The sequence below is a fragment of the Ovis aries genome, chromosome 6 (genome assembly GCF_016772045.2).
Source record: "Ovis aries strain OAR_USU_Benz2616 breed Rambouillet chromosome 6, ARS-UI_Ramb_v3.0, whole genome shotgun sequence".
Classification (NCBI taxonomy): domain Eukaryota; kingdom Metazoa; phylum Chordata; class Mammalia; order Artiodactyla; family Bovidae; genus Ovis; species Ovis aries.
The window spans coordinates 113,876,387-113,889,836 of record NC_056059.1 but is presented as its reverse complement, the minus strand read 5'-3'; the positions used below and the strand labels follow the sequence as shown (position 1 = coordinate 113,889,836).

General features: G+C 46.6%; 1 protein-coding gene across 1 annotated transcript; it reads right to left on the bottom strand.

The window, feature by feature from the left end:
• Positions 1-641: 641 nt before the first annotated feature.
• LOC101108390 (MORF4 family-associated protein 1) lies at positions 642-2,778 on the bottom strand. Its single transcript, XM_027971225.3, has 3 exons — positions 2,719-2,778; positions 2,166-2,599; positions 642-1,667 (listed from the first exon to the last, which is right to left on the bottom strand). Exon 2 carries the CDS (start codon positions 2,560-2,562, stop codon positions 2,179-2,181), a length of 384 nt encoding a protein of 127 aa, XP_027827026.1. The 5' UTR covers positions 2,563-2,599; positions 2,719-2,778; the 3' UTR covers positions 642-1,667; positions 2,166-2,178.
• Positions 2,779-13,450: the final 10,672 nt, after the last annotated feature.

The window sequence follows — 13,450 nt, the reverse complement described above, 5'->3', positions numbered from 1 at the left end:
ACAGCGTTAACGTCCTAGTTTTGGCAGATATACCAAATGCAGATTTTTTGGCGACTCTTTTTCCTGGTTCTTTATTCATCATGCCCACGCTTCCCCACTCCTAGAACTCTGGCTTTTTCTCATGCTATTCCGTGTATGTGGGATGTTCTCATTCTCTCCTCCTTGGACACTGCACCCATCCTTCAAGGCCAAGTTCACCAGTTACTTGCTCCGAAGTGCTTTCCTCACCTTCCTTCCCTCAGTGCTCTAAGGCACCATATCTGGCTGTGACCCTTGGTTTACTACTGTTTCATACTTGCCATCAACTGGATTCCCCAGGAATGAGACTTTAAGGTGAAGACTGGAGTGCGGCTAAGTTCTGCAGGATGCAGAATCATGGGTACTGAGGGTTGGAGGGCCGACTGTGCTGTCACCTAACAAGGACCTTGAGAAGCCCTGGATTTGGACCCGTGGGAAGGTGGGGGTCCCAGAACCACGCCCTCCACCCGCTAGAGTGACAACTGCACTCTTTTGTGTCACACGAAGCGATGAACCTTCCCTATGAGCCAGGATTACTGAGAGCCTCAAAAACCGTAAGCAATGATAACATTATATTTCATTCTTAAAGAAACAAAACTTCTTAGTCAATAATCTTTCAGGTCTTTTGTCTTTCCAAGCAAATGAATACTTTTATTAACATGGTAAATTTTTTTTAAACACACGGTAGGGTTTTGACCTCAAATGCTTGTCAGGTCTGCTACTGAAATGAACTTACAGCTAGACAATTTACGAATCTTGAAGATACCTAGTCCCTGTCCAGTTTAGGGTCCAAAACAGCCCTTGCTTTTCTTCCCCAGACCCTTAAGGGCCTTTGCAAATATCGCTTTCATGTCCAGAACCCCCTGAAATGTATCAGGGTATCACAACCATTACAGAGAATACGGAGACCTAGCTTGTGTCCTATTCTAGGTTCCGTGTCACATAAAGCTGAGTTACCTTTTCCAAACGAGCTGACCAGACAGGTTACATCAGACGGTGTGCCGCATAAAACTTAAAACTTTGAACAAAATACACTTCTCCTCCTTTGGTCTCACACAGAAATCAAAGTCCCCAAACATAATATCATCCTCCAGCCCTTCTTCTGGTTCATCAGTCCCAGCCAGATCAGCTCCAGTCACATTCCCAGTTGAAGTCTGGTCCCTTCTTCAGCTTCTTCAGCGATTGCTGCATGGACTCATCTTCCAGAAATAATGTAGTTCCTTCAGGACCTTCAGAGCTGGAGAACCCCAACTCTTGAGTCTCATCTGTCACACACAGACCCAAAGTTCCAGGGAGCTATCAGGTCACACAAGAAAGAGCAAAGCACCTCAAAACTTAGGAACAACGAAAGCCCAGGAACAAATGTGGCTGCTGCAAGAGCTTACAATCTAGGCCCTAACTCTTGTGAGTGCATTTTCCAAATAAAAGATACCTCCCAAACAAAAACATTTAACAGTCAAAACTGAAATTGAGGTCATTAACCACAGACCATAGCAGAAACGTAGTGTAAGTGAGAACAGAGTATAGACAGAAGGGGTGGTGGGGTGGGGTGGGGAGAAAGAAAAAGAAAACAAAAGGCTCTCTGGTTTCAGCTTCTCCAGGGTGTCAGCCAATCTCCATCAGTTGACCAGAATCCATTGGCTGTACATCTAAAGTGAAAGTGGGAGAAACTCACCATTAACAGGTTAATCCGAAGTGGGGAAAAAACAACCTAATAACATTATGAATTCAGCCTCGCAGGAAACCATCTCTTCCGGAGGCCATTTGACTCCTTCCAGCAAAATCTGGGACCGTCCAATAATGGCCTTCTCTCTGCTAATTCTGTTATCTCTATCCCCGTCTGCTTGATGGCCTATACTGTGATTTTTGTTGTTTATTACCCTAGTGGTTATCCTAATGACCGTGATTTTAACTTTCAACCACTTACTAAGTCAAAACCAACCAACCGGCTTTCCCCCTATTTGCCAATTTAAGAGTAAACAAACGGTACGCCCTAACACCTCCTAACGTAAAAACTTGAGTAGAATTCTATTCTCTTCTCCCAACTCCCACCCGCCGGGCATCCCCTGTAAACAAACGTCCTCGAGGCCGACCCAACCGTCGGGCAACCGCAGGGACCCCCGTGCCGCCCCCACCCCCCGCCTTACCGCCGACCCTCCTTCAGGACGACTCGCTCTTCTCTATCCGCCGCACCAGCTCCACCAGCATCTCTGCCATCTTCGCGATCTCCTTGGCCTTCTCCTCCGCCTTCTCGCACCGTTTGGTCCCCCGGCCCTCGACTCCGTCGTCCGGATTCTGCAGATGGTTGAGCGCGCTCTCCTCCGAGGCCTCCACCTGCGTCTTTATCTGGATGAGCATATTGTCCATCTCCCACAGCTTGCTCCGGTTCCGCAGGTAGGCCCGCCCGTGCTCGCGGGAGAGTGCCGCGATGTCCTCGCGCATCTCGTTGATGACCGGCAGCAGGAACTGCTCGAAGTCCTCCTCGGGCTCCAGCACCTCCACCTCCTCCGGTTCCGCCAGCTCCACGATGTCCAAGGGCCGCATCTTCCCCGCTCTTCCCGAACCACAGGACGCGAGGCGGCTGCAGAGAGAAAATGGAGACCCGCGGGGCTTACCAACACACTTCCAGAATATTCTTTAAAACTTTCACCCCTTTTAAACTTTTCGCCTCACAGAAGCCACGGAAGACGAGCGACTTACGAGCAGAGAAGCGGAGGACAAAATGGAGGCTCAGCCGTCAACCAGCGCCCTGCGTGTTGCGGCCCCTTTCACGACACCGCCGTGCCTCTTTACGGTCACGCCGCTGGTGGAACGAGCTGCGGGCTCGCGCACGTCAGTAGAGGGCGACGCAACCCGCTTTACTGCGGCCTCCCGCGCGCACACCAAGCTCTCTCTACCCCTTCGCCTCCGGGCTGCGTCCTTCTGTTACACACGGACGCGCAGACGCACACGCACGAGCTCCCTTCTCTCCCTCCCCCTTCACCCCGTGCGGCCCGCCGCTGCTAACCCACGCAGTGTGCACGTGGGCTCTCGTCTTCTCCCCACCGTTACCCTCGTGCTGCGTTCGCCTCCGCAACCCACGCAGGGGCCGGCAAACTCCGTCTTGTCTTCGCTCCGCTTTCATCCCCAAACCTCCATCCGGCGGCTACTTTGGGCCTGGGTCCAAAGTGTGTCTCCTGAAGGGGTGGTGGGGTGGTGTGTGTGTGTGTGTGTGTGTGTGCAAAGTGTGTCTCCTGAAGGGGTGGTGTGTGTGTGTTATTGTTTACTCCCTAAGTCGTGTCTAACTCTTTTGTGACCCCCCCTTTGGACTGTACTCCCTGGTGGCTCAGATGGTAAAGCGTCTGCCTACAATGCAGGAGACCCGGATTCAGTCCCTGGATCGGGAAGATCTCCTGGAGAAGGAAATGGCAACCCACTCCAATATTATTGCCTGGAAAATCCCATGGACAGAGGAGCCTAGTAGACAACAGTCCAAAGAGTCGGACACGACTGAGCGACTTCACTTTCGCTTTGGACTGTAGCCAGCCAGGTTCCTCTGTCCATGGACTTCTCCAGGCAAGAATACTGGAGTGGGTTGCCATTCCCTTCTCCAGGGGATCCTCCTGACCCAGGGATTGAAACCCGGTCTCCTGCATTGCAGGCTGATTCTTTACTATCTGAGCCACCAGGAAGCCCCTTTTATTCATAATTGCTGAAAGTTGGAAGTGACCAAGATAGGCAACATCCGCTGTATCATTGAAAAAGCAAGAGAGTTCCAGAAAAAAAAAAAAAATCTATTTCTGCTTTATTGGCTATGCAGAAGCCTTTGACTGTGTGGATCACAATAAACTGTGGAAAATTCTGAAAGAGATGGGAATACCAGAACACCTGACCTGCCTCTTGAGAAACCTATATACAGGTCAGGAAGCAAACAGTTAGGACTGGACATGGAACAACAGACTGGTTCCAAATAGGAAAAGGAGTCCGTCAAGGCTGTATATTGTCACCCTGCTTATTTAACTTCTGTGCAGAGTACATCATGAGAAACGCTGGGCTGGAAGAAGCACAAGCTGAAATCAAGCCGGAATCAAGCTGGGAGAAATATCAATAACCTCAGATATGCAGATGACATCACCCTTACGGCAGAAAGTGAAGAGGAACTAAGAGCCTCTTGATGAAGGTGAAAGAGGACAGTGCAAAAGTTGGCTTAAAGCTCGACATTCAGAAAACGAAGATCATGGCATCTGGTCCCATCACTTCATGGGAAATAGATGGGGAAACAGTGGGAACAGTGTCAGACTTTATTTTTTTGGGCTCCAAAATCACTGCAGATGGTGACTGCAGCCATGAAATCAAAAGACGCTTACTCCTTGGAAGGAAAGTTATGACCAACCTAGATAGTATATTGAAAAGCAGAGACATTACTTTGCCAACAAAGGTGCGTCTAGTCAAGGCTATGGTTTTTCCAGTGATCATGTATGGATGTGAGAGTTGGACTGTGAAGAAAGCTGAGCCCCGAAGAATTGATGCTTTTGAACTGTAGTGTTGGAGAAGACTCTTGAGAGTCCCTTGGACTGCAAGGAGATCCAACCAGTCCATTCTGAAGATCAGCCCTGGGATTTCTTTGGAAGGAATGTTGCTAAAGCTGAACCCCAGTAGTTTGGCCACCTCATGTGATGAGTTGACTTATCAGAAAAGACTCTGATGCTGGGAGGGATTGCATACAGGAGGAGAAGGGGATGACAGAGGATGAGATGGTTGCATGGCATCACTGATGGACATGGATTTGGGTGAACTCTGGGAGTTGGTGATGGACAGAGGGAGGCCTGGCGTGCTGCAGTTCATGGGGTCGCAAAGAGTTGGACACGACTGACTGAACTGAACTGAAGATAGCCTTCAAAAGGTGGATGGAAAAGTGTGGTATACAAGAGGATGGCATATCAGTCCAGTTCAGCTCAGTCACTCAGTCGTGTCTGACTCTTTGCGACCCCATGAACTGCAGCACGCCAGGCCTCCCTCTGTCCATCACCAACTCCCAGAGTTCACCCAAACCCATGTCCATCAAGTCAGTGATGCCATGCAACCATCTCATCCTCTGTCGTCTCCTTCTCCTCCTGCCCTCAATCTTTCCCAGCATCAGGGTCTTTTAAAAATATAAATTTATTTATTTTAATTGGAGGTTAATTACTTTACAATGTTGTATCGGTTTTGCCATACATCAACCTGAATCCGCAAAGAGTATACACGTGTTCCTCATCCTGAACCTGCCTCCCACCTCCCTCCCCGTACCATCCCTCTGGGTTATCCCAGTGCACCAGCCCCAAGCATCCTGTATCATGCATCAAACCTGGACTGGTGATTCGTTTCATATATGATATTATACATGTTTCAGTGCCAGTCTCCCAAATCATCCTGCCCTCTCCCACAAAGTTGAAAAGACTGTTCTGTACATCTGTGTCTCTTTTGCTGTCTCGAATACAAGGTTATCGCTACCATCTTTCTAAATTCCATTTTTATGCATTAGTATACTGTATTGGTGTTTTTCTTTCTGGCTTACTTCACTCTGTATAATAGGCTCCAGTTTCATCCACCTCATTAGAACTGGTTCAAATGTATTCTTTTTAATGGCTGAGTAATACTCCATTGTGTATAGGTACAACAGCTTATCCATTCGTCTGCTGCTGGACATCTAGGTTGCTTCCATGTCCTGGCTATTATAAACAGTGCTGCGATGAACATTGGGGTACACGTGTCTCTATCAATTCTGGTTTCCTTGGTGTGTATGCCCAGTAGTGGAATTGCTGGGTCATAAGGTGGTTCTAAATAAGGAGTTCATGATCTGAGCCACAGTTACCTCCTGGTCTTGTTTTTGTTGACTGTATAGAGCTTCTCCATCTTTGGCTGCAAAGAATATAATCTGATTTCATTGTTGACCATCTGGTGATGTCCATGTGTAGCGTCTTCCCTTGTGTTGTTGGAAGAGGGTGTTTGCTATGACCAGCGCATTTTCTTGGCAAAACTCTATTAGTCTTTGCCCTGCTTCATTCCGCATTCCAAGACCAAATTTGCCTGTTACTCCAGGTGTTTCTTGACTTCCTACTTTTGCATTCCAGTCCCCTATAATGAAAAGGACATCTTTTTTGGGTGTTCGCTCTAAAAGGTTTTGTAGGTCTTCATAGAACCATTCAAATTCAGGTTCCTTAGCATTACTGATTGGGGCATAGACTTGGATAACTGTGATATTGAATGGTTTGCCTTGGAAAGGAACAGAGATCATTCTGCGTTTTTGAGATTGCATCCAAGTACTGCATTTCGGACTCATGATGGCTACAAGGTGATGACTCTACACATGGACATAACCAGATGGTCAACAGTGAAATCAGATTGATTATATTCTTTGCAGCCAAAGATGGAGAAGCTCTATACAGTCAACAAAAACAAGACTAGGAACTGACTGTGGCTCAGATCATGAACTCCTTATTACCAAATTCAGACTTAAATTGAAGAAAGTAGAGAAAACCGCTAGACCATTCAGGTATGACCTCAATCAAATCCCTTATGATTATACAGTGGAAGTGAGAAATAGATTTAAGAACCTAGATCTGATAGACAGGGTGCCTGATGACTTTGGACTGAGGTTCGTGACATTGTACAGGAGACAGGGATCAAGACCAGCCCCGTGGAAAAGAAATGCAAACAAGCAAAATGGCTGTCTGGGGAGGCCTTACAAATAGCTGTGAAAAGAAGAGAGGCGAAAAGCCAAGGAGAAAAGGAAAGATATAAGTATCTGAATGCAGAGTTCCAAAGAATAGCAAGAAGAGATAAGAAAGCCTTCTTCAGTGATCAATGCAAAGAAATGGAGGAAAAGAACAGAATGGGAAAGACTAGAGATCTCAAGAAAATTACAGATACCAGGGGAGCATTTCATGCAAAGATGGGCTTGATAAAGGACAGAAATGGTATGGACCTAAAGAAGAGGTGGCAAGAATACATAGAATAACTGTACAAAAAAGATCTTCATGACCAATATAATCACGATGGTGTAATCACTCTCTAGAGCCAGACATTCTGGAATGTGAAGTCAAGTGGGCCTTAGAAAGCATCACTACAAACAAAGTTAGTGGAGGTGATGGAATTCCAGTTGAGATATTTCAAATCCTGAAAGATGATGCTGTGAAAGTGCTGCACTCAATATGCCAGCAAATTTGGAAAACTCAGCAGTGGCCACAGGACTGGAAAAGGTCCGTTTTCATTCCAGTCCCAAAGAAAGGCAATGCCAAAGAATGCTCAAACTACCGCTCAATTGCACTCATCTCACATGCTAGTAAAGTAATGCTCAAAATTCTCCAAGCCAGGCTTCAGCAATATGTGAACCGTGAAGTTCCTGATGTTCAAGCTGGTTTTAGAAAAGGCAGAGGAATCTGAGATCAAATTGCCAACATCTGCTTGATCACTGAAAAAGCAAGAGAGTTGCAGAAAATCATCTATTTCTGCTTTATTGACTATGCCAAAGCCGTTGACTGTGTGAATCACAATCAACTGTGGAAAATTCTGAAAGAGATGGGAATACAGACCACCTGACCTGCCTCTCGAGAAATCTGTATGCAGGTCAGGAAGCCACAGTTAGAACTGGACATGGAACAACAGACTGGTTCCAAATAGGAAAAGGAGTACGTCAAGGCTGTATATTGTCACCCAGCTTCTTTAACTTCTATGCAGAGTACAATGTGAGAAACGCTGGGCTGGAAGAAGCACAAACTGGAATCAAGATTGTCAGGAGAAATATCAATAACCTCAGATATGCAGATGACACCACCCTTATGGCAGAAAGTGAAGAGGAACTAAAGAGCCTCTTGATGAAAGTGAAAGAGGAGAATGAAAAAGTTGGCTTAAAGCTCAACATTCAGAAAACGAAGACTATGGCATCTGGTCTCATCACTTCATGGGAAATAGATGCGGAAACAGTGGAAGAAATGATGCTAAAGCTGAAGCTCCAGTACTTTGGCCACCTCATGCGAAGAGTTGACTCACTGGAAAAGACTCTGACGCTGGGAGGGATTGGGGGCAGGAGGAGACGGGGACGACCGAGGATGAGACGGCTGGATGGCATCACGGACTCGATGGATGTGAGTCTGAGTGAACTCCAGGAGATGGTGAGGGACAGGGAGGCCTGGCGTGCTGTGATTCATGGGATTGCAAAGAGTCGGACACGACTGAGCGACTGAACTGAACTGAACTGAACTGAACCTCTGGTTTTTAGTCTTATTGTTACAGTAGCCTCAAGACTTCTCCATCCATACAGCACCAATTATAAAACATCTAGTTTAATGGTGAAAAGACTCTCCACAGTTTGGAACACTCAGAAAGGTTTGCTGAGTTACATGGAGAAGAGAAGAGGGAGGAGGGAGATAGAGATGACCATTAGGAGGAGAGTGGGGTGGTCAAAAGGAGAGAGACAGAGTTAGCCAATGATCAGTTCTCAAAGTGTTTTCCACAGCCTGGAACAGCCAAAGAGATCACAGAGTTGGGTAGAGAAGAGAAGGGGGAGGGAGGAGATAGAGGTGACCTAGAGGAGAAAAAGGAGAGTCAAAAGGGGGAGAGGGCAATCAAGCCAGTAATCAAACTCCTAGGTAAAAATGGGTACTGAAAATTGGATTTTTAAAGGTAGCAAATTGATATCAAATACCAAAAAGCAAAGATAAAAAATCTAGAGTAGAGGATAGACTCTCAAAAACACAATATTAAAAAAAAATCACAAAAATTATAAAAAATATATATGAAATTTGCTTTTAAAATAAGTTTTTTTTCTTGCAAGTTAACAATAGGTTATAAAAATGAAAATTAAAGAAGTAACAAAGGACTTAATAAAAAAATTAAAAACTAAAAAAAATGATAATAGTAAAAATATATCTAGGAATTTCTCTGGAGCTGTTGGGGGCAATGTTAGATCAGCTTAGTTTCAGATGGGTCCTTGTTCCAGCTTATACTTCTCAAGGTCTATAGGCCCCTTCCAATGTAGTCAGTGCTAACTACAGGGTTTTAATCTGTTGCGCCTGTCACTTCCAAAGTGGTTCTCTGTGCTTATTTTGGCTTCTGCTGTTTGCAAGTCTCTTCAGTGTCTAATTTCCCCCGTGACACAAGGGGGTGAAGGTGGTCACTTATTAGGGCTCACTTGTTCAGTCGTGCTGTGGGGAGGGAGGAACACTGCAAACAAATGTCACTGGCGTGTGTGGGGAGTGCTCGCAGTGTCTGGGCCACACTGGGTTTGCCCCTGCTCACGGTGTGTGTGCTTTCCCAGTCTACACTGCTAAGGCTCCAGGTTGCTTTGCAGGGGAACTGTCTAAAGTGGACCCTGGGTTGTGCGCACTTCCCAGGTCTAAGCCACTCAGGTTCAGGTTCTCGGGTACTCCACAAAGGCACAGACTCAGTTGGGCCTGCGTTTCATGCCCTTTCCAGGTTTGAGCAGCTCAGGTGACCAGGTCCTTGGCGCGTGCACTCTCCTCAGGTGGGGCGGTGTGTCTTATCACCTTCCCAGTCACAGCCGCTCGGTTTCCTGGCTGCGCAGTGGGAGCGCTATCTCAGGAGAGCCATATGTCTCCTCTGGGGAGCTGATCTCTGTGACCCTCCCTGTGGATGTCAACCATCCAGGATCCTAGGAAGACTTGGTTAGCAACTGGGAGCCTGCTCACAGTTTGGTAGAGGATGCTGTCTCTGGGGCCGAGATTGCCCCTTTCTGGCTCTGGCTGTAGGCCGCCTGCCTCTCTGCCTCCAGCGGGGGAAGGGCTGGTCCGCAGCTGGCTAGCTCTCCTCTGGGATTCGCTCAGTCCTTTCTTCTGTGAGCAGGCCCGCCAGTGCCTTAGTTTATAGCTTTTCGTGGGAAAGTTCTCTCTCTCTCTCTCTCTTTTTTTTCTCTCTCTGGCTATCCCACAGTTTAGATTGCTATGTCACATTAGCTCCCTCAGATTGTCCTCAGGGCATTCAGGCCCGGTCCCTTCCCTAAGCAATGCAGCCCGCGCCTCCTTGTTCAGCCCCCGCTTGCTGGTGGCGGGTGCGAGTGTCTGGGTTACTTCTCCACTGGGAGTTGCCGTTAGGCACATAATCTGTGGGTTTTTAAATTTATTTTTCCTCCCAGTTATGTTGCCTCTGAGATTCCAAAACTCCCCACAGACCCGCTGGTGAGAGGATTTCCTGGTGTTTGGAAACTTCTCTTTAACGACTCCCTCCCCGGATGGGTCTCCGTCCCTAACTCTTTTGTCTCTTTATCTTTTATCTTTTCCTATCTCCTTTTGAAGACCATGGGCTGCCTTTCCGGGTGCCTGGTGTCCTCTGCCAGCGTTCAGAAGTTGTTTTGTGGAATTTGCTCAGCGTTCAAAGGATCTTTTGATGAATTTGTGGGGGAGAAAGTGGTCTCCCCGTCCTATTCCTCTGCCATCTTAGGACCGCCCCCCTTGAGGGTCACTCTTTTTTGCAGCACAGATTTCTCACTGCAGTGGCTTATCTTGTTGCCAAGCATGGACTTTAGAGTGGGAGGGCTTCTGTAGTTGTGGTGCACAGGCTTAGCTGCTCTGAGGCATGCGGGATCTTCCTGGATCAAGGGTTGAACTCCTGTCCCCTGCACTGGCAGGTGGATTCTCAACCACTGGGCCACCAGGGAAGTCATGAGACAGCTCTTCTTCATCCAGCCCTCCCACTCCCCATTAGAGATAACCCCTTTTGTGACTTTTGGTTATTTATTTATTTTTGGCTTTTCTTTATTGTTTTATCAGCTATAAATGTAATCATAAATAATATGGTATAGTTTTCCCCCCATGTTTGAACTTTATATAAGTGGAATCATAATTGTTTGTTTGTATCTTGCTTCTTTTACCAGTTTTATATATAAGACTTACCTGTGTTGATGTGGGTAGGTATGTGCGTGTGTGCATGTGTGCTAAGTTGATTCAGTTGTGTCTGACTCCTTGTGACCCTTTGGACTCTAGTCCACCAGCCTCCTCTGTCCATGGGATTCTTCAGACAAGAACACTCGAGTGCGTTGCCATGCCCACCTCCAGGGGATCTTCCTGACCCAGGGATCCAACTCCGAGTCTCTTATGTCTCCCGCACTGACAGAGGAGTTCTTTACCACTAGCGCCACCATGGTGGGGAGTGTTCTCTGGCAGCAGTTCTCAGATTTGAGTGTGCATCAGAAAAACTGGTAGAACTTGTTGAAACACACATTTTTGGGCCCAAACCCTAGAGTTTTGGATTTATTTGATCTGGGGTAGGGTCTGATGGTTTGTATTTCTCACAGCTTCCCAGGCAATGCTGGTACTGCTGGTCTTGGGGTCACACTTTGAGACCAACTGCACACTTTCCTCATCTGGCTGTCAAGGGATCTTTGGGTTATTCACAATTTACAGCTGTCACAAACAATGCCACAACTTGCTCAAAAACAAATACCATGATCTGTTAGTCCCATCTGTTCCTGAAAAACAGGTCTTGGGCATGTCTTGGAAATTTTCACTAGGCTCTCCCAGAATATTTTGGTGCTTGGAAATCTCTCCACACCCACAGGGACACAAACTTTACCATGTAGGGTTGCAGTTCTTTGAATTGTATCTCCCCAGAGATTTGCTGAAGCTCTAATGCTCTGTGTATGTGAACAGCACCTTATCTGGGAATAGAATCTTTGTGGATGTAATCTAGTTAAAATGAGGTCCTGATGGCACAGGGCAGGGCCCTAATCCCATATGACTGCTTTTATGTCCTTTAAGGGGGGGTGGTGCACAAAGGGAAGATGGCTATGTGAAAATAGGGGAAGAATGGGAAGTGACGTAAGAATTGCCGGAAGTCACCAGAAGCTGGAATTGGTGAGAAACAACCTTTCCCATGAGCCTCAGAGAATCTGGCCCCACAGACACCGTAATTTCAGACTCCTGGCCTCCAGAACTGTGATAGAATAAATTACATTTTTTCTTTTTTTAAAACCACCTAGTTTGAAGTACTCTGTTACAGTAGCCCTAAGAAAACTAATATGAGGGTGTTCTTGACATGGAGCCAGGCCCTATGGCCCCCCTCCCTATATGTCCTCCGTTTGCCTTTTGCCTGTGGAAACACTTAGCCAAGTTTAATCACAGAAGTGAGAAGATGCAGAAACAAAGGAAGATAGTCCAATAAGACTAAATAATTACAGTTTTGTCATTAAGCAGAGCCAGGGACCATTAGTTCCTTCTTAAGGACTAATATTCTGAGCCATATTCTGTGAGCTTTCTCGTAGATACTGAAACCCCCACCGGGTGGAAGAAGGTAACTACATGACCAGACTGTAGCTATGGCATAGGCGGCCACAATTCCAGGAACTGGCCTCAAGGAAATGGGAACAAACCACTGCAAGAACTGAAGATTAACTGTGCTTAAAACAATCAAGCTGATGCTAAAGAATGAATTTCACAATGATGGTCAGAGCTGACTGTGCTGTTTCTTCATGTAGCCCCTTCCCTCTGTCTATAAAAGCTTTTGCCCACTGATTGTCAGTGGCAGGGGGTCAGCCTTTGGACAGGCATCTGTCCTCCCCCTACCCCTCTGGTTGTGGGGCTCCAAAATAAAGCAAGTTTTACTTTCCACTATCCTTGCTTCTTTATTGGCTTTTGAGCATCAGGCAGCTGGATCTTTGTTTTGGTTACACTCGGATTCACTTTTTCTTTCAACGATGTGTGAAGCACATTTTTCTAAGCCAATCAGTGGGTCCCTCCCCGCAGGGTCCATCGGAGCCTGATGCTCAGAATACCCTCCTCCCAGGTCTTCCCCTGGAGATTTATCATGGATATGAATAAGTTCAAGGCTCCTGTGTCCCTCTGGTGTCTGCCCTTCCTTGGTGATACTTGGAGGGATTTGTTAACTAAATCCTCTAAAATTTATATAAGTAGAAACTGAGAATTGACTTTAGGTTAATAAGTACATTTTATGATTTAACAGTTATTCTAAATTGATTATGAGTTTACAGTGGTCCACACCTGCTCAGCTGTAGTTCTGAAACCTAAAAAAGCTCTGAAAATGAAACATTGCTTTTTAACTTCTTTGCTGGTAAACATGGCCTGATGGGTGTGCGGGCATTCGTAGCACTTATTCACGCTACTTCCTGTGTATGTCATGTCCTCACTGTGTAAATGCAAGTGTTCGTGTGACTTTGCCAGGGTCAACATAACAAAGTAACAGGGACTGGGTGGGCCAGTCAACAGGATTTTGTTATCTCACAGTTCTGGAGGCTGGAAGTCCAAGACCAAGACGTGGACAGAGTTGGTTTCCTTCCGAGGCCTCTCTCCTGGATGTGTAGATGACCATCTTCTCACTGTGTCTTCACAGTCATTTCTCTGTGCATCTGTGTCCTAGTCTTCTTTTCTCACAAGGACACCAGTCAGCCTGGCTTGGGACCCATCCTAATATCTCATTGAAAGAGCTGACTCATTGGACAAAA